The sequence below is a fragment of the Prionailurus viverrinus genome, chromosome A2, assembly GCF_022837055.1.
Source record: "Prionailurus viverrinus isolate Anna chromosome A2, UM_Priviv_1.0, whole genome shotgun sequence".
In the NCBI taxonomy this organism is placed as follows: Eukaryota; Metazoa; Chordata; class Mammalia; order Carnivora; family Felidae; genus Prionailurus; species Prionailurus viverrinus.
Genome location: NC_062562.1, coordinates 92,159,037 through 92,179,172, shown reverse-complemented (window position 1 = coordinate 92,179,172; position 20,136 = coordinate 92,159,037). Strand labels below are relative to the sequence as shown.

The 20,136-nt window shown below is 39.2% G+C and overlaps 1 protein-coding gene across 13 annotated transcripts in view; it reads right to left on the bottom strand.

Annotated features, from left to right (window-relative positions):
• The window catches only part of ADAM22 (ADAM metallopeptidase domain 22), a 242,575-nt gene that overhangs the window by 186,617 nt on the left and 35,822 nt on the right, over positions 1-20,136 (bottom strand). For all 13 annotated transcript variants that reach the window (XM_047849794.1, XM_047849785.1, XM_047849790.1 and 10 more), the window contains exon 3: positions 15,241-15,317. In XM_047849794.1, the coding sequence (XP_047705750.1) occupies positions 15,241-15,317 (77 nt within the window). The remainder of the gene's footprint in view (positions 1-15,240; positions 15,318-20,136) is intronic.

The following is a 20,136-nucleotide window of genomic DNA, read 5'->3' as shown; positions in this document are numbered from 1 at the left end:
CTTAGGTGTTTTTATATATGCACTGAAAAAAAATGAGTTAACTAAGCTTTCCATCTGTTTCTATTTAATAAAGATGCAAACTTTCCATAATTGTTTTCTTCCAAAAGATGTTCTGATTAAACAGCCCATTCATAAATGAAAGCCTAATGGTATGTCGTAAGTTCACTGAAATATCCTACATCATACACTTAACCTTAAAGAACCAAACTTAAAATCCCATGCGGAAATGCATCTGTTTAAGGTGTAAAGCTTGACTGTTTGTAACTTTTGACTCTGGAAATAAAGCATAAGCTAACAGCAAGATTAATCATTCATTTGCTAATTATTCTTCCCTTGGGACAAGAGAAAGCAAATAAAATAAATGGATTTATTTTAGGGAAAAATCTTTTTTTTTCTCTTTTGCACTATGGTCTCTCTTTTATTTATTTATTTTTTTAAGTTTGTTTATTTATGTAGTTTGAGAGAGAGAGAACATCAGCAGGGGAGGCGCAAAGAAAGAAAATTCCAAGCAGGCTCCACACTGTCAGCATAGAGCCCAACGCAGGGCTTGAACCCATGAATCATGAGATAATGACATGAGCCAAAACCAAGAGCTGGAAGCTTAACCGAATGAGCCACCCAAGCACCCCACTATAGTCTCTTTTATTTTTCTTTAAATTTTTTTTAATGTTTTTTATTTATTTTTGAGAGACAGCAAGAGACAGAGCAGGAGCAGGGTAGGGGCAGAGAAAGGAGACACGGAATCTGAAACAGGCTCCAGGCTCTGAGCCTTTAGCACAGAGCCTGATGCAGGGCTCAAACTCACGAAACCATGAGATCATGAACTGAGCTGAAGTTGGACGCTTAACTGACTGAGCCACCCAGGCGCCCTTATAGTCTCTCTTTTAAAAGAATATACAGGGAGGGGCGCCTGGGTGTCTCAGTCAGTTAAGCGTCCAACTTTGTTCAGGACATGATCTCTCAGTTCACAAGTCAGAGCCCGCACTGGCCTTTGTGCTAACAGCTGGGGGCCTGAAGCCTGCTTCAGATTCTGTGTCTCCCTCTCTGTCTCTGACCCTCTCCTGCTTGTCCTCTCCCTCTCTCAAAAATAAATAAACATTAAAAAAAAAAAAGAGGGGCGCCTGGGTGGCTCAGTCAGTTAAGTGTCCAACTTCAGCTCAGGTCATGATCTTGTGGATTGTGGGTATGAGCCACCCACCCCCCACCCCCATCCCCATCGATGGGCTTTGTGCTAACAGCTCAGAGACTGGAGCCTGCTTCAGATTCTGTGTCTCCCTCTCTCTCTGCCCCTCTCCCACTCACACTCTATCTCTCTCTCTGAAAAATAAACATTAAAAAATATTTTTTTTAAACAATATACAGGGAAAGCAAAAATCTCTAGACTAAGACTAAGAAGAAGTTATCTATAACTCTTATTTTATCATGTCTACTGGAGAGGGAGATGTATGCCTGAATTGAAGAGGCCCATCTGCTGTTTTAACCATTGCTAAAAAGGGCTGTTGATCCTCTGAGAAGCAGAGGAGGAGAAAAGAGCAAGGCAGCACAAAGAATAACCTCCAGAAAGACTGCAAATGTCTTATGCTTCTATTGGCCTTACCTCTCCAACACGTCTGAGTAGGATAAAACTGAAGTTACTATGAGTTCAGTTACCACAAGGTTTTCTTAAAATAAAATATGTAGAGATTACTTGAATTTAAATATTCAATTAATATGTAAATGCCCTGCCATAAACATTAATCTAATGCATATCCTACCATAAGAGAAGTCTTCTAGGGGCGCCTGGGTGGCTCAGTCGGTTGAGCATCCGACTTCAGCTCAGGTCACGATCTCACGGTTCGTGAGTTCGAGCCCTGCATCAGGCTCTGGGCTGATGGCTCAGAGCCTGGAGCCTGCTTCCGATTCTGTGTCTCCCTCTCTCTCTGCCCCTCCCCCATTCATGCTCTGTCTCTCTCTGTCTCAAAAATAAATAAAACATTAAAAAAAAATTTTTTTTAAATAAAAATAAAAAAAAGAGAAGTCTCCTAATTTTCTTCCCTGCAAGAGCAAGGGATACACCCCGAAATATGGGAATACACTTACGCAAAAGGTCCTGCACAAGGTTATTCCAGCATAGTCCTTACAGAGGAGCATTCCGGTTGTAGGAGGGCTAACAACACTGACTCCATCTTTGGCCCTCCATCTTGTTCATGCCCATGCAGTGAACTCCCTCAGGACTATGTGTTCTAGGCCGTGTGGAAGTTAATGTATGCCCTGACTAGAATGTGGGGAGGCTTGTTCTGATCTTCCCTAGAGAGGAGCACATAACAGGCCACTTCAGGCAACTAGTAGAGATCTTCTGGGGCACAGAAGGTGCCACTTCAGGCAACTAGCAAAGACAACTGGCATACAAAAGACCCTACTTGAGATAATTAGTTACATCTTCTGGCACACAGGATGGCACCACTTTAGATAACCACTCAACAGCCCACCACCATGCCCCTTGCTCTATGAAAGCTGGGGATTAAGGTCCGGACTAAAGGAGAATAGCAGAGAAGAGCTGCGTACAGCCTGGATCATCTGTCCACCCAATCCCCCCTTATCAGTAAGCTACCCTGAATAAATCTCTGTCTAACCATTACGGAGCGACTTCCTTCATTCTTTTGATCTCATAGTGCCTTCTCAGTATCAGAGGATACGGTACTGACCCTCTTCTACCTCCTTTTTTTTTTAATGTTCATTTGTTTATTTTGAGAGAAAGAGAGAGATGTGTGGGGGAGGAGCAGAGAGAAGTAGAAAGAGAATCCCAAGCAGGCTCCATGCTGTCAGCGCAGAGCCTGACGCAGGGCTCAATCCCATGAACCGTGAGATCATGACCTGAGCAGTTCCCACGAACTATGAAATCACGATCTCAGCTGAAATCTAGAGTTGGATGGTCAGCTGACTGAGCCACCCAGGCTCCCTACCTCCTCCACCTTCTAACACCAGTGCCTTTCTCTCAAATCCCCCAGCTTTATAACAGGCACCCATGTATAATTCCTCCCAGCTACTGTTCATACAGTTCCAACCGGCCACCATGCTACAACAATATTTATGACCCTTCCCTCCCTATCATCACACCATGTTTCCATTCCTTGCTGCCTCTGCATTTTTACCCCATGATTCTGGGACCATTTCCTTGAAGGAAGCTGAAGCTGATCTTTATCCTCTCCCACTTTCAGCAAAAGCCTTAAGCCTCTGTAAAATGTTTAATGATGAGGCCATTCATATTTCTTTGTTTCTTAGTATAGCATGCCTAGCACTATCACTTCTAGGTATTAGAAGTCAAAACTCTTTGGTTTTAGACAAAATAAAAGAATCACCAAAGAATAATATGGCCACACTCCCTGACAACGGTTATAGCTAACACTCATGGGACAAGCATGTAAAGTACAACCTTCCACATCAGATCTCATTGGCTGAGAACCTATGCCAAGAGCTGAAGCATGAGAAAATATACACATATTCACAATGAGTGGTAACAAGTTTATATGTACTTTTATATGAATGAGAAATGTATTTCAGAGACAAAGAGCAACAAGCCAGCTCTATGTAGATGGCATCACCTGGGGTAAAATATGTACCTTATACCCCACCCTAAAACACAGTCTTTTTTTTTAATGCTTATTTATTTTTGAGAGAGAGACAGAGCACAAGCAGGGGAGGGGCAGAGAGAGGGGGGGAGACACAGAATCTGAAGCAAGCAAGCAAGTTCCAGGCTCTGAGCTGTCAGCACGGAGCCCAATGCGGGTCTTGGACCCACAAACTGTGAGATCATGACCTGAGCCTGAAGTCGGACACTTAACTGACTGAGCCACCCTGGTGCCTCAAACAGTCTTTACATAAAACAAATATTGCCATTAAAGAACAAGTGTCCAGTCACTCAAATTTAGTCTTTCATCTTGCAAAGATTTTGTTCACCTAATATCTTAACAGCCATATCATAAACTTAAATTTATATTAAATATGTCTAGGGAATCCAATTTATTGCACCAGCAAAATTCCCCTTAGTTGGAGTATCTATCACATCACTGCTAAATAATTTAACAGAGTTGTATAATTTGGCAATGAGGATAAAAATAGCAGTGAACTCTTATAATTTAATCTTTGATGTGTCTCCTAATCACTGTAAAAACTCCAAAGAGTTTCTTTGCCATTATGCAAAAACATTTATTGCAAGTTTCATTACTGTGCATCAAAAATATTTACTATATCCAGCAAATTACATAAATCTATAACACAGAAATATACAGTAATCATTTTAACTATAAAAATAGTATTTATGTGGTATTTTCCCTGAAACACCGAGGGCCATAAATAGTCTCAGTTATACTAAATAATTATGTAATTATTCTATTTACAATTTAAATAATATACTCATAAATGTGCTGAAATCTCGAGACTCCCTGATTAAAAAGAGAGGGGATAGTGCCAAAAACATCTCAAGGTCATATTAAACAATCAGATGAAAGACAAAGGAGTCTGCACTAAGGCTGTACTTTTTTTTTTTAAGTTTGTTTATTTACTTTGAAAAAGCACGCGAGAGAGAGACAGAGAGAGAGAGAGAGAGAGAGAGAGACAGAGAAAGCATACACAAACAGGGGAGGGGCAGAGAGAGAGAGAGGGTGAGAGAGGATCCCAACCAGGCTCCGTGCTGTCAGCACAGAGCCCGACGCAGGGCCAGATCTCACTAAGTGAACTGTGAGATCATGACTGAGCGAAGATCAAGAATGGGATGCTTAACCAGCTGAGCCACCCAAGCGGCACCCTTTCGTTTTTAAAAGAAGTTTATTGAATATACTGCAAGGGAGCAGCAGGCAGGACAGCAGAGGAGAAGCTATCTGCCAAGGCTGTACTTTTAAAAACAAACCAGAAAGAGAAAGCTTAAACAGACCAGTAATAGGAAGCTGACTCTCCTCTGCTCAGCTCTGACCCATCCTTATAAACGGACTGACTTGAGCCTTGCACAGCTTTCTCCCTACGCATGAGTTTGGCCTTCCAAACCCTATAAAAGGCTCCAGCCCCTAGGGTCCTGTTTGCCTCTAGAACTCCTTCCAGATGCCCCCTTCAAAACAATTTTCCCGGTCTCAGCTTTAGTACTGGATGACTTTCCGGCTCTTGGCCAGGCACATCCAATGCCCCCTACCTCACCCACCATTCTCCTTTGCTATGGGCTTTGCAGTCAAGGTCTGCCCAGCTAATAATCAAGGCCATTCTAGGCTAAGCCCAGGACACTTTCGGCCTAGTGTTAGCAGTCAGAATTTAAAATGACCATCTTTCAACTTAGAACAAAAGGGCAGAAATGAAATACATTTCAGCTGTGGTACAAGAAATATCAGGTCTATATAAAATTCCTATATAAAGTGCTAATGGTAGAATCTTATCCCTTAAAAAGTGTCAGAAGTTCAATACATATTTCAAATGTAGAGTTTTATTATGAATCAAAGAGCATAAAATCATAACCATGAGAAGCATGGAGCTCCTTCCAGACTTGCAATGGACATGGAATTGAGAACCTGAAAGCTGAGCAACTATTTATACCTGACACCACTCTTCCTGTAAAATAGAACTTACAGAAAAACAGCTGTTACTGTACCATTAAAAAACCAAAAGTCCACTTTGGAAAACAGTTCAGCATTTCTCAAAACAATTAAACATAAAACTAAATGAAAACTTAAATCCACACAAAGATTTCCACGTGAATGTTCATAGCAACATTATTCATAATTGCCAAAAACTGCAAACAACCTACATACCCGTCATCAGGTGAATGGATAGACGTAATCTATCTATATCATATATCTATAAATGAAATAATATTCAGCAATAAAAAGGAATGAACTGTGAAGACATGCTACATCAGGGATGGACTTCAAAATCATGTCAAATAAAAGAAGCTAGACAGAAGAATGCATATTGTGTGATTCCATTTATATGAAATGTCCAGAAAAGGTAAATTTATAAAGACATAAAAAGGAGGTTAGTAATTGCCTGCGGCTGGAGACACGAACGGGGATTAAGTTTCAATAAAAATGAGGGATCTTAGTGGAAAATTGAAAAGTGTTCTAGAGCCACCTTTGGTGGCTCAGCTGGTTAAATGTCAGATTCAGCTCAGGTTGTGATCTCACAGTTCGTGTGTTTGAGGCCTGTGGGTTGGACTCTGTGCTGACTGCACAGTGCCTGCTAGGGATTCTCTCTGTGCCCACCCCTCTCTCTCAAAAATGAATAAATAAACTTAAAAAAAAAAAAGAAAAGTGCTTTAAAACTGACTTATGTTGATAGTTGCACCACCCAGTAAAGTTAAATTAAAAAAAAAAATCATTGAATTGTACACATGAAAGGGATGAATTTTATGACGTGTAAAAACGCCTCAATAAAATTGTTTTTAAAAATTGCAGGGCGCCTGGGTGGCTCAGTCAGTTAAGCGACTGACTCCAGCTCAGGTAATGATCTTGCAGTTCATCAGTTCAAGCCCCGTGTCAGGCTCTGTGCAGACAACTCAGAGCCTCAAGCCTGCTTCGGACTCTGTGTCTCCCTCTCTCTCTGCACCTCCCCCACTCACACTCTGTCTCTGTCTCTGTCTCTCTCTCTCAAAAATAAATAAACATTAAAATAAATAAATAAATAAATAAATAAGTAAATAATAATCACATTGCTTAATTTATGTGGTAAATATGTTCCTAAAAGTTTGTATATTTGAGTTTATATCTGATAAGCATAAAGGAAAGCATGGAAAATGACGATATAACAATAGATATAGAAGAAATTTTAGAAGTTATTTCCTAAAAAGCATACACAAAAATATACTGATAAAACTTATGTGGACAATTCCTCAGGAAAATACAACTTCCCAAAGTTGGTTTAAAAACAAGTAGATAAATATATCGATATCCATCAGAAATTATCATTTATTGGGGCACCTGGGTGGTTCAGTGGGTTAAGCATCAAGTCATGATCTCACAGTTCCTGAGTTTGAGCCCTGCATTGGGCTCTCTCCTGTCAGCACAGAGCCCACTTAGGATTCGCGGTCTCCTCCTCTCTCTCTCCCCCTCCCCTACTTAGGTGCGTGCGCGAGCACTCTCTCTCTCAAAAATAAACATTAAAAAAAAAAGAAATGACTATTTATCAAGGACTTATCTCTTTAAAAGATTACTGGACTAGTCAAAATAAAGGTAAGGACTTTTAAACACTAGAGATATGTATGTGACTCTTATAGTCTCCAAGATAGTGTTTCAAGGAATTTTTTGTAAGTAAAAAAATTCATTTTATACAGTTTTTTAATTCTGATACAATCTCATTCATTATTGCTGATGTAAAAATTCTAATAATAGATCAGCATATCTATTTTAGTAGTTAGTAATAGGGTACCTAAAGAGACTGGATCTTAAAATTCTGAATTAGAAACTGTCTTAAAATCAGTTGTAACTTTCTAAAATAAAAACTAGAATTTGCAGTTGGGCAACTCTCCCTTTTGGGGGGAGCAGATTCCCCCAGGAAATCCTTGGGGTTCTGTGAACTCTTCAGAGAGCCTGAACCAACAGAGAAAAGCAATTACACTCTCCTCAAGGTGTTAATTGCGGTGTTTGCCCCATGTTTGCGTTTGTCTTCCTGCCCCCTTCCTGAAAACTGTCTACCCTTGTGTAAGCACTGGATCAGGGAAAATAAGGAGCCAGATCGAATGCAGGAGGGCTGTACAATCCTAATCTATTCCTCACCTCATGCAGGAGTAAAGACTGTGACAAAGACATGTACTTGGTGTTCTAGGCTACAGTCATCACACATGGAATATTATTTAGAGTTGAATAAGTCATACTTTGGGAAAGATACTGTCAAGCCATGGTAGTCAAGTCAGATCGTCACTCTGAGATTAGGGGTCCAATTTCACTTTCTGAGAGTAGATGTCCCCAGTGCTTTTCACACTGAAACAGAACGCATGGTGCCTTGGACCAGAGAAAAAAAGAACTTGCCCTTTTCTCTGCCTATCTCTAAGTAGAGGCTATAGCTGTGCCCTCCTACTATGGTGGCAATGACTCCACAAGAAGGCCTGTGGGTGGGTTTGGGCCCGTGGGTACTTGGAATGAGCACTCCTGGCAGATGTCAGCAGTCTTCACTGGTGGAGGGCAGCTGTGCCCAGCAGGGCAGCTGTCATGAGAGTCACTGCGGGAGATCTATCAGAAGCAGGAATGGAGGGGCAAGGTAAAAGACAACAACAAATCTCCTAAATGGTTGAGGAACACACTTGGAGACAGAGGTAACTTATGGCAGAAAAGCCCGAAAGGGCTTATGCCATAGTAATTTAGATAAAAACAGGAGGTATAATTCCATTCTGTAGTCACAACTAGAAAGGCCAGCAACATATGGGCTACAACGACGAATTATGCAACATGATAAAGTTGTCAAATAAGAACATCAATACGTTCACTCAAATTGACTAGAAAGGGGTTCAATAAAGTCTAATACTCATTCCCTTAAAAAAAACTTATTATACAAGATATAGGATATTGCTTTAACATAATAAAGACTAGCTTTCAAAAATCAACAATCAACATTCTACTTAACAGTGAATACAAGACATATTCCCATTCCCAAAAGAACCAAAACATGGGGCGCCTGGGTGGCTCAGTCAGTTAAACATCCAACTTTGGCTAAGGTCATGATCTCACAGTTCGTGAGTTCAAGCCCCGTGTGGGGCTCTGTGCAGACAACTCAAAGCCTCAAGCCTGCTTCGGACTCTGTGTCTCCCTCTCTCTCTGCCCTTCCCCTGCTTGTGCTCACTGTCTCTCTCTCTCTGTCAAAAATAAACAAACATTAAAAAAAAAAAAGAACCAAGACAAAAATGCTATTATCACCAAATAACAGAGTTCAGGAACTTCTAGATAAAGCATTAAGATGGGCAACAGTAATATGAAGTAACACTTTAGAAAGAAAAAACTTTTATAATTCTCCAGTAATGTTATTGTCAAACTAGAAAATCCAAGAGAAACAAATAAAAAGCACTAGCAACATTAAAGAAATTAATAAGGTATGCAAATCAGTGACTTTCCTAAATATCATTAATAACTAAATTACAAAACATGGAAAGATATCCACAGTAGCAACAAAGACCACAATTCCTATGAAAAGGTTCTACATGAAATGTGCAGAACCTGTAAAAACCAAAGTACTAAATTTTACTGAGAGACAAAATAGATGCTTAAATAAAACAAAACAAAACAAAACAAAACAACACAATGGTATTGGATGGAAAGAATAAGTACCTATAAAAACATGTACTTTTCCCAAATTAAAATAGAGATCTAGTGACAGTTCAATTAAAATTCCAAAAGGAGATTGACAAAGTTAGTATAAATTTCCATATTAGAAAAGGCAAAAATATCTAAGAAAGTTTACAAAAGAAAACTAATGAGAGATTTTTCTATGCTAGATATTAAAACATTTATAAAGCTACAACAAATAGTATGAGGATACCAGGCCAAAAAATTAATGAATAGATCTTCAGAAGAGATCGGTTTGGGAAGACATTAAAATATACAATAACTAAATATGATTAATAAAGGATCATAAGTTAGTGGAGAAAGGAGTCAATAATGCAAGATCATGGTGTGGGGAAAACCAGGAGTCTCTGCCTGTCATCCAAAGTCTTTTCTGTCTCTATGAGACCCTATATAATCTGGGTCCTGCTATCTTGCCAACCTCATTAATTTTTAAGGTTTTTTTTACTTATTTTGAGAGAAAGATAGAAAGCAAAAGGGGGAGGGGGCAGAGAGAGAGGGAGACAGAATCCCAAGCAGGCTCCGTGCTGTCAGCAGAGAGCCCGATGTGGGGCTTGAACTAGTTGAACTAGCCGCAACCAAGAGTCAGACGCTTATCAGACTAAGCCGCCTAGGCACCCCAAGCACCCATCACTTATTTTTACAATGTACATAAAGCATAGTTAAGGAAATGAGACTTCCAGACCTAACTCCAATTGGATTCATACCCTGTTTTTTTGTCCATTGGGATTTCTACTTTCCCTGCAAATTCAAAAGTGCTAGCAGAAAGCAATCAAGAGGTGATTGACTGGCAAATGATTAGAAGGTGACTAATTGGCTAAATGAGAGAAGACAAAACTGGACTTGCCCATTTGAACAGAATTTGGATGTTCCTTGTCTGACCCTGTTCCTGCTTCTCCCCCTCCCTCTACCCCCATCTCTACACCACCTCCCACTTGGCATGGGCAACCCCATCTGCTGACAGCTCCCCACCTCCCTCCTGTCACATAGGGAAAAATGCCATGGATAAAAGGATCTTCAGTTATAGAAAATATTTTTGTTGTTATCAGAATTTTAAAAATGAGAGAATATGTAAAATATAGTCAAAACATAGGAACAGGATCATCTGAAATCTGTAAACTGTACCACAGAATCCCCTTCCAAAAACAGGCTATAAAAGATGGGTTCTATTCCTAATTATATGTTTCACATCCTAAAACAACTAACCATATCCATGTGGAGTATTTGCTTCTTTGTGGGGTGTGTAGGGATGGGTATGTGGGTGTGTATGGGTGCAGGTGTGGGTGTGCCTACACATGTGTGATTTGTGTTGTCAGGACACCTGTTATAAAAGGATCAAGGAATATGGAAAAGAAATTTTTTCAAAATTTGTGCAATGCTTTGGGCAGTTTAATCATTCACTTTTTGAAGAACAGGAGACAGACTTATAGGAAAAGACCTGGCTTGAATGAATTGCTCCAATAACACATATGTAATATATATTATGTACTATTATATATAGTGTGTGTGTGTGTGTATACACACACACACACACACATATGTATATACAGTATTACATATGTGGTATAAAATATCTTCATTGAGTCTTCTTCTTTCCCAGAAATGTTTCACCAGTCACTGATCTCTAGAAAGGTCCAATGTGGCCTCAGGACCAGGTTGACCAGGCTAGATCATAGGTTTGGGGTTTTTTTTAATTGATCTGCCCTAAAGAGTGAAATTTCACAACTGTATGACCCCATGAAAGAACTAAAAATCGCTCGACAAAACAGGAACTGGCTGTGCTTTTCATTTTTAACCATATTCCATATTCCTTATCTGCCTTTTGTAGAAATTACAACTTAAAGGTTGAACTCTTGCATAATTTTGTTATAGATAATTCTGTTTACTGCAGAGTCAGAAGGAATATTATGTAATGATACTTTTCCTTCCACTCCAATCTAAAAATATGTATTATTGGATCTAATCTGCAACTGGAATCCAGCTACACAGAGACTTATTTAATTTGCCTCCAGTTTAAAACAAATAAACAAAAAACTCCACCGGTTCCACAACCCTAGAATTGCCTCATAAGAAAAATAATTTTTGAAGAGCATATTCAATTTTTCACCTTCCTGCTCCTTAATCAACACAACCACAAGGCAATATATAAACTGAAACCATGAATTAAAAACATTCTTCACAAAAATAAGAAAAAAAACCTTGGTATCAAATCATCCTGGCTCTTATAGCATAAAGAAATCAGCTTTGTGCAACCCATATGTAATATAGATCCCAGAACAAAAAAAACAAAAAAAAAAAGGACTTCACATATTCCTCAGCCCAGGAACCTCCATTTATGTTATTATCTTATACTTTGTACTTCTTGCAATTTTAAATTTCCATTGTAATAAGAGGAAAAATGCCCAATGGAGATTCTTGCCAGTATTTCCAAAGAAATTCTGCTTTACCCTTAGTACTCCAAAATATTCATGCTCTGATAAGTATGGCCATATGTGTTTCGCCTTTAGGAAGAGAATGTTTTGGGGCTGAGATTTCTCCAAAGGAAGTGAGGTAGTTTAGGGCAGAATGGACAGGAAAAAATATCATTTCTTTGAGAACTGATAATCAAGGCTTTACAACTGTCAGGAACCAGAAACTGAGGCTGGGTTATCCACAGGAATAGTGATTTAAAGGAGGAATGTGAGGGAATTTCTACGTCTATGTCACTCCCTCAACTTATGCCATTAAATTTTTCTTATGTTAAAAAAATTAAATAGGGGTGCCTGGGTGGTTCAGTTGGTTGGGTGTCCGACTTCGGCTCAGGTCATGATCTCACAGCTCGTGAGTTCGAGCCCCACATTGGGCTCTGTGCTGACAGCTCGGAGCCTGTAGCCTGCTCCAGATTCTGTGTCTCCCTCTCTCTCTCTCCCCGCTCATGCCCTCTCTCTGTCTCAAAAATAAATGAACATTTAAAAAAATTTTAATAAAATAAAATAAATTTAATAAAATTTAAAAATAAAGGAGGGATAGGAAAGAGTCATTGAAACAGAAACGTAGGAATCTGACTTTCCAAATCACACCTATATACAGATGCTCAGCTTTTGGGAGCTAGTCCCAAACACTTAATCTCTGGATCTTTTTTGCTATTTGCCTTCTCCCCAGTTGATAGCCTCCATCCTTTATCTGGTCTGCCCTGTGTCCTGCAAATTCCAGGGAATTCCAATGTCTGGCTTCTAAGTCTATATAGCTTCCCAGCCTGGAATTTAGTATCCACTCTATGCTAAGGAGACACCAAGGAAGGAAAGAAAATTCCTGCCCTCAAGGTGCTTATACTCTAGTGAGAGGAAGAAGACAATAAACAAAGTAAGTAATTAAAATACAGAATATTAATTCACCATATGACAATGCTGGTGTGGCTAAACTTTGTGATGTGCAAAAAATGATGATATCATGTGAGTCAACATATATACTAAATGGTGATGAATATTATGTTTTAAAAAATGAAGCAGGGGAGCAGTGCCTGAGTGGCTCAGTCAGTTAGGCATCCAACTTCAGGTCATGATTTCATGGTTCATGGGTTCAAGCCTCGTGTCAGACTCTGTACTGACAGCTTAGACCCTGGAACCTGCTTCAAATTCTGTGTCTCCCTCTCTCTCTGCTCCTCTTCTACTCGTACTCTCTCTCTCTCTCAAAAATAAACATTAAAATAAAACAAATAAAACAAAACTAAACTAAACTAAATTAAATTAAATTAAATTAAATTAAATTAAAAATGAAGCAGGGGAGAAGAATAGGTAGTAGGCTCGATAAAAGAGTGAGAGCAGAGAGGGTTACAATTTAAAATTGGGCAGGGGCGCCTGGGTGGTTCAGTTGGTTGAGCGTCCGGCTTCGGCTCAGGTCATGATCTTATGGTTTGTGAGTTCAAGCCCCGTGTCAGGCTCTGTGCTGACAGCTCAGAGCCTGGAGCCTGCTTCGGATTCTGGGTCTCCCTCTCTCTCTGCCCGTCCCTAACACGTGTGCGCGCGCTCTCTCTCTCAAAAGTAAATAGCCCCTCCCCCACTCGTGCTCTCTCTCTCTCTCTCTCTCTCTCTCTCTCTCTCTCAAAAGTAAATAAACATTGGGGTGCCTGGGTGGCTCAGTCGGTTAAGCAGCCGACTTCGGCTCAGGTCATGATCTCGCGGTCCGTGAGTTCGAGCCTCACGTCGGGCTCTGTGTTGACAGCTCAGAGCCTGGAGCCTGTTTCAGATTCTGTGTCTCCCTCTCTCTCTGACCCTCTCCCGTTCATGCTCTGTCTCTCTCTGTCTCAAAAATAAATAAACATTAAAAAAAAAAGTAAATAAACATTAAAAAAAAAATTTTTTTAAATAAAATGGGGCAATCCATTTCCAAGTGGTACACTTATGTGACACCGTTTTTGCTACTTTATCATTATTCTTTTAAGGAGCATGCATTCCTTTATACTGAGTTTTTAAAAACTTTAGAAAAGAAAGTTGCTGAAAAAACGCAATAAGTAACTTAAAAATGTAAATTTTAGGGCATTTACATCAAGCAGGAATGTAAGATACAAATCATATTAACAGAGTCTCATGCTCTATGAAACTAGGTTAAATACCTGGTATAAAGTGTGGTAGAAAGGCTTTAATTATATATGTTCTAAGCCACTGATTTTAAAAACAAGCAACAAACTGTATTTTAATGAGCATAGTAGAAATATAGTTTATGTTACATTTTTAAAAATTTATGTTACATTTTAAAAATGTACATGATCAAAGAACAAACAACTCCCATTAATGGATCACCCGAATAGTCAATCTAACACAATGCTTTTCAGATTTGTTTGTGAACTACAAAAATGTGGGGAGAGAGGAGAAAAACTTACAAGAGGTAGCTATGAGACAGCCTAATTAAAAAATAAACTAGGGGCTCGTGGGTGGCTCAGTCAGTTAAGCATCTGACTCTTGGTTTAGGCTTAGATCATGATCTCCCAGTGTCGTGGGATAGAGCCCAGAGTTTGGGGTATGAGCTAACAGTGTGGAGCCTACTTAGGACTCTCTCTCCCCCTCTCTCTCTCCGCCTCTCCCCTGCTTGTTCTCTCTCCATCTCTAAAAAAAAAAAACCTAATACACGGCTTAAACATTAATATAACACAAATGATATCAAAATTTATGATGTGCTGCAATAAATTCCATAAAAACCAGGATCCTAGTAAGACTAATTATTAAGTTAATCCATTGGACATGGCCTGGAATCTAAAAGGAAGACATGAATTCTCCTCCTGAATACTGACTGATCTAGCTCAAGAATGTAACAGTTATACACAGTGCCCATTCCCCAAAAGAAATCTAAACCAGCAATGCTCAACAGAACCGTTTGCCGTGATGGAAATGTTCTGCCTTGTCCAATAAGGGAACCACTACGCATGGATGGCTATTGAACACTTCAAATGCGGCTAATAAAACTGAAAAACAGAATTTCCAAAATTATATCATATTTACAGAATAATAGCAGGGTACCTACATCTCACAGAAACAGACTCCCAAATCAAAGCATCTAATGCCATTATTAGGAGTCGCACATCATGCAGCCAGTCCTTTGAATCACTGAGCAAAAAAAGTAACTCTTTTCTGCTGTTCTTAAAGAAGATGTGTTAATATCCTAAATATTATTTTCACAATTTACTGCCATTCATAGGAACTTAGGTCACATATACTCTTATGCAAAATATTGGAGTAAGTCCTGCCCTCCACTTTACCTTCTCAAATCTGTTACAGCTGTTCAATTTTAAATGAATATCCATTTCCTGTCATTTGTCAGACTTTATAACTTACAGTCAATAGAAAAGTTTTAAATGTAGTATTTAACTGATATGGGAAGATGAAGTAAAATACAGTAAGAAAACAAAACTTTACAAAAGTTATAAAAGTGGTTTGAATGTATATCTGACAAAAGTGAGTACAGCTCAACAAAGACTTACTGGTTTAGCACGACATCGAGAATAAAGGATGTTCCAAAGGCATCAACCTGGAAGCTTGCCTGGTCAACATGAGTCAACTGCAATATCAAAAAGATAAAAGGTATTTATTATTTAGCCACGGCAATCGGACAATAAGCATTTCTTATGATGATTCAAAAAGGTTTATAACATCATAAATTAGAAAGCCAATTCAACGCAGACATGAAATGAAAAAAACATCAAATCTGCACCTTCTTAGAAGCCAAACATTCACCAGTCTGAGTAAAATACCACCTAACCTTAGAGGGCAAGTGCCCTACCTTTCTGGTTTATCTCAAGTGGCTAACCACTTCATTTCCAAGAAGACTGCACTTCATTCATTTTATTCTGTATTAAATGACTGGCTCCTCTAAAATTAAACTTTGTATGTTAAAAAAGAGATATGGGGGGTGCCTGGGTGACTCAGTCGGTTAAGTGTGACTTCAGCTGAGGTCATGATCTGGCAGGTTCATTCTAGCCCCACATTGCTTCAGATTCTGTCTCCCTCTCTCTCTGCACCCATGTGTGCACTCTCTCTCCCTCTCTTTCTCTTTTTCTGTCAAAAATAAGTAAACATTAAAAAAAATATAGGAAAAATATGTTCAAGAGTAAAATAATACAGTGAATATGCACTATTTACAAGGGAGATATCTGAATCTCTTAAAAACCTTCTTCATCCTAAATGAAACACACGCTTTAAAAATAATAAGTCAGTTCTAATTTACCAAACATTATTTCAGAGAGGTTTCCACATCTTCCTAAGAGCAAAACTGAACCTCATCTATCTCCTGCAAATACCACCTACGAAAATTTGTTTGGAAAAAAAAAAGTCACTATTTTCTATGCTATTCTAGGAACTCCCAGAGAAAATCACAAGGGACTCTAAACTTAAAAAAAAAAATGTAATGTTACCAATAACACTAATATTAACATATTCAATAATCATATGCATTAACTGAAGTATTCAAAACTATTCCATTTGATTCCCCAAATATTAACTGTAGCTATAGCTAAGCAGGACTATGAATTATTTTAATTTTTTGTTTATGTCTGTCTGGTATCCAAAATTTCTAAAATAAACACGTATAATTCCAACAGTGAAAATAAAACAAACGCTATTTTATAGATAAGAACCATCTGAGCAACTGTATTTATGTGGTACGTGAGGCAGATGGTGTTACTGTTCTCGGAGAACGAGCACATCTTAAAAAAAGAACTATCCTAGGATTCTGTGGGGCATAAAGGGCACCTCAATCATCCCTGGGATCTTCACACATAGTAAGCTTCTTGTTGTAGGTGAAAGGAGAAAGCTTAATTGATAATAATAAAGCTTTATGGAAAGAAAGGGTAATCCTTCTATTTTCAAGTATTTGAAAGAAGTGGGGGTAGGGCATTCCAGTTAGTCAGTTGCTAACACATTCCAATCCCCATGAAACCCCAAGAATGAACAACTATTTGAACACCTCTCAGCCTCATTACCTCATTACCATTCATTTTTAACTGCTGGCTCTTCCCAGTTAACACCCAGGCTATCTATCACCAAACTCTGGCTTTTTTTTTTTTCTTCTTGTAATTCCTGAAGCCACACCTTACTCTTCATTTCCATATCTGCCATAGATCATATTCTCCCTGATCTAAAATTGACTTTTGGTAAGCCCCAGATTTTCTACTGTATCAAATACAAACTTTCTCCCCCTGGATATCAAGATCCTCCACAGTCTCCTCCCCACCTCCCAGACAATGCCACACAAGTCCCCAAGGACCCACCTGTACTCTATTCATGCACAATTCTCTCTTCTACTCTTTAATTCAACAAGCTGTGTGCATTCCAACTTTTTTTGTGGCTTCATTCATCACTTCTGCAAAGTGCCATGATGAACCAGACCCTTGGATACTGAGTGATCTTCACCAAGGCCATTTCCCAGAAATGGCCCTATCCATCTTTCAAGATGTAGATCAAACTCCTCCTTGTATCAATCCCTGAGGGCTGTCATAACAAAGTGCCACAGACTAGGTGGCTTAAACAACAAAAATTTCCTTTCTCAAAGTTCTGGAGGCTGGAACTACAAGATCAAGGTAAAGGCAGATTTGGTTTCTCCTGAGACCTCTCTCCTTGGCTTTTCACTGGATCCTCACATGGCCTTTACTCTGTATGTGTACATGCCTGGTGTCTCTCTATCTCTTCTTTTTTTTATTTGAGAGAGAGAGAGAGAGAGAGAAAGAGAGAGAGAGAGAGAGAGGAAGGGAAAGAGAGCACGAGCAGGGGAAAGGCGCAGAGGGAGAGGGAGGGAGGGAGGGAGGGAGGGAGGGAGGGAGGGAGGGAGGGAGAATCTCACTCCATGCTGTGCATGGAGCCTGATGCAGGGCTCCATCCTACAACCCTGGGATCATGACCTGAGCTGAAATCAAGCTATGGACGCTCAACCAACTGAGCCACCCAGGTGCCCCCCTCTCTCTCTTCTTGTAAGGACATCAGTCATCCTGTATTTAGGGCCCACCCAAATGACCTCATTTAGTCTTAATTACCTCTTTAAATACCTCATCTCCAAATACAGTCATAGCAGGGGTGAGAGCTTCAACATATGAATTTTGGAGGAAACACAGTTTAGCCTAAACACTCCTCTTCCATGAAGTCTTCCCAACCCTTCCAAGCCTCCTCCCCCTCTCCTCCTCAATACTGTTCAATTTGATATGAGGGCCTCAGTACTGACCAGCATGGGGTACTCAGTAAGTATTTCCTGATTAACTCATTTGAGGGTTTGTTTTATGAGTCACCTGGATACAAAAATGAGCAAAAATTTAACAGCTATAAATTACCTGCTTATAGAAACGCACTCCTTCCATCAAGGTTGTTCTTAATGCCATTAATGTCTTTCCTTTTGTCTAAAAGCTTTCAGAGTTTCCTGAAGTGCTAACAACCATGTTTTGGAACAGGCTGAGCAAAGCTCAGCTTACCAGAATTGATGTCTCAATTAAAACCTCTCTTCCCTCTTCCCTCCATTCTTTCTTGGCATTTACTGTTGTCAACAGGGAAGAGGCCCCATGTTATTCATCATGGCATCATGATTCATTGTAGGGATCAAGATAATATAACCATTCTTTCTTAGCAAGATACTCATTGTTTATATTAATTTCATCTAGTCCCTATGTTTTGTTTTTCCTGTAGCTTCAGTTTATATCTGGTGTCTTTATTGATCTCATACATGTCCCAAAGAGAAACACATTACTTAAATTCAAAAGAAAATCTATTGACAGCATGTCTAACTGCTATTTAGTAAAAAGAAAAAATTGCATTATTGATAGTAATAGGAACAAGTATATATTACTATTGTTGTAATGTAAGGCAGGCTTCCTTAGACTGTATACAGATTGAGTCATTCAACAAACATCTTCTGAGAATCTACCAAGTGTTAGGAACTATTTTGATCTGGTAGACAAGGTAGTGAAGAAAACTGACCATGTTTCTCTGTTACTGGAGCTTGTTTTCAAGTGGAAGGAGAAAGAAAGTGACAAATAAAATGACAGAAAACTAACAATAAAAAATAAAATTGGAAAATAAATACACTATTCCCAGATTTAATAAAACAAGGTAAACAGGTGACCAGGATAGATGAGATTCTAGGTGGTCCTGGAAGCCTCTCTGAGGACGTGGCACCTGGGAGACACATAAGTGACTAAAAGGAATCTATAGCAGATAGAATAATGGCCCTAAAGAGTCCCAAACTCTAGCTCCCGGAACCCATGAACATACTACCATACATGGAAAAAGGGAGCTTGCATATGTGCTTAATTTAAGGATCCTGAGATGGAGAGACTAGCCTGGATTATCCAGGTGGGCCCAATCTAATCACAAGGGTATTTATAAAACCAGAGTCTCAGAAGGGTCAGAGTCAGAGAAGGAGATGTGATCATGGAAACAGAGATGAGAATAAGGTGAGGCAAAAGCCACGTGCCAATGAACATTGGAAGCCCCTAGAAATTGGAAAAAGCAAGAAACATTTCTCCCCTAGTGCCTCCAGAAGGAACATACTCCTGCCAACACCTGCACCTTCGCTTTGTAAGATCCATTCCAGGCTTCTCATCTCTAGAACTTAAGAAAATTAATTTTTGCTGTTTTGTTATATTAATTTTGTGGTAATGTAATGTGTGGTAATGCTGTAACAGCGGCAATACGAAACCAATACAGCATCAATGGCAATGTGCCTGAACATTTAGAAAAGGGGTTCAATAAAGAGTTGATTTCACCAATGGTTCCATGTCACTCTCCTCCATGGCACTCACATTGGAAGCACTGATACCCATGAAGGCATAAGGATCAAACTCCAAACATCAGACTTTCCCAACCAAACCCAACTTGCAGTGGTGACCACAACAGTAAATGTTGTCCCTATATTCTCTGTGACCTTCTATCATTCAGGAACCTGCCTTCTCCATGTTTGTTTAAAAACCAGGCCAAAGAAAAGAAACATGTTTATGTCTTTAGGTTATCTTGGAGAAATAATAAATTAAGTAGAATTACACTGACTTCATGCCATATTAACAATGCAGCTTCTTAGCCAACACCATCAAAGTGAGACAGAGTGGGTCTCAGAAAGTTAATCTTAGACCCTGCCTTTTTAGTTCAAAGAAAAAGAAAATGTTTGAAACAAGAGAACCCATACAATATCAGGATTTTCCCTTTTTTTTTCAGGAGCGGGTTGCGTAATTCCTAACACACATTGTCAAAGAAAATTTCTAATATTTATTAACTTTAATTTGAATGTAAAAGGTAGTAATTGCTCCCAGAGATATTTTTTAAGTTTATTTATTGATTTTCAGAGAGAGAAAGAGTGCCCGTGAGTGAGAGAGGGTCAGAGAGAGAGGGTGGAGAGAGAATCC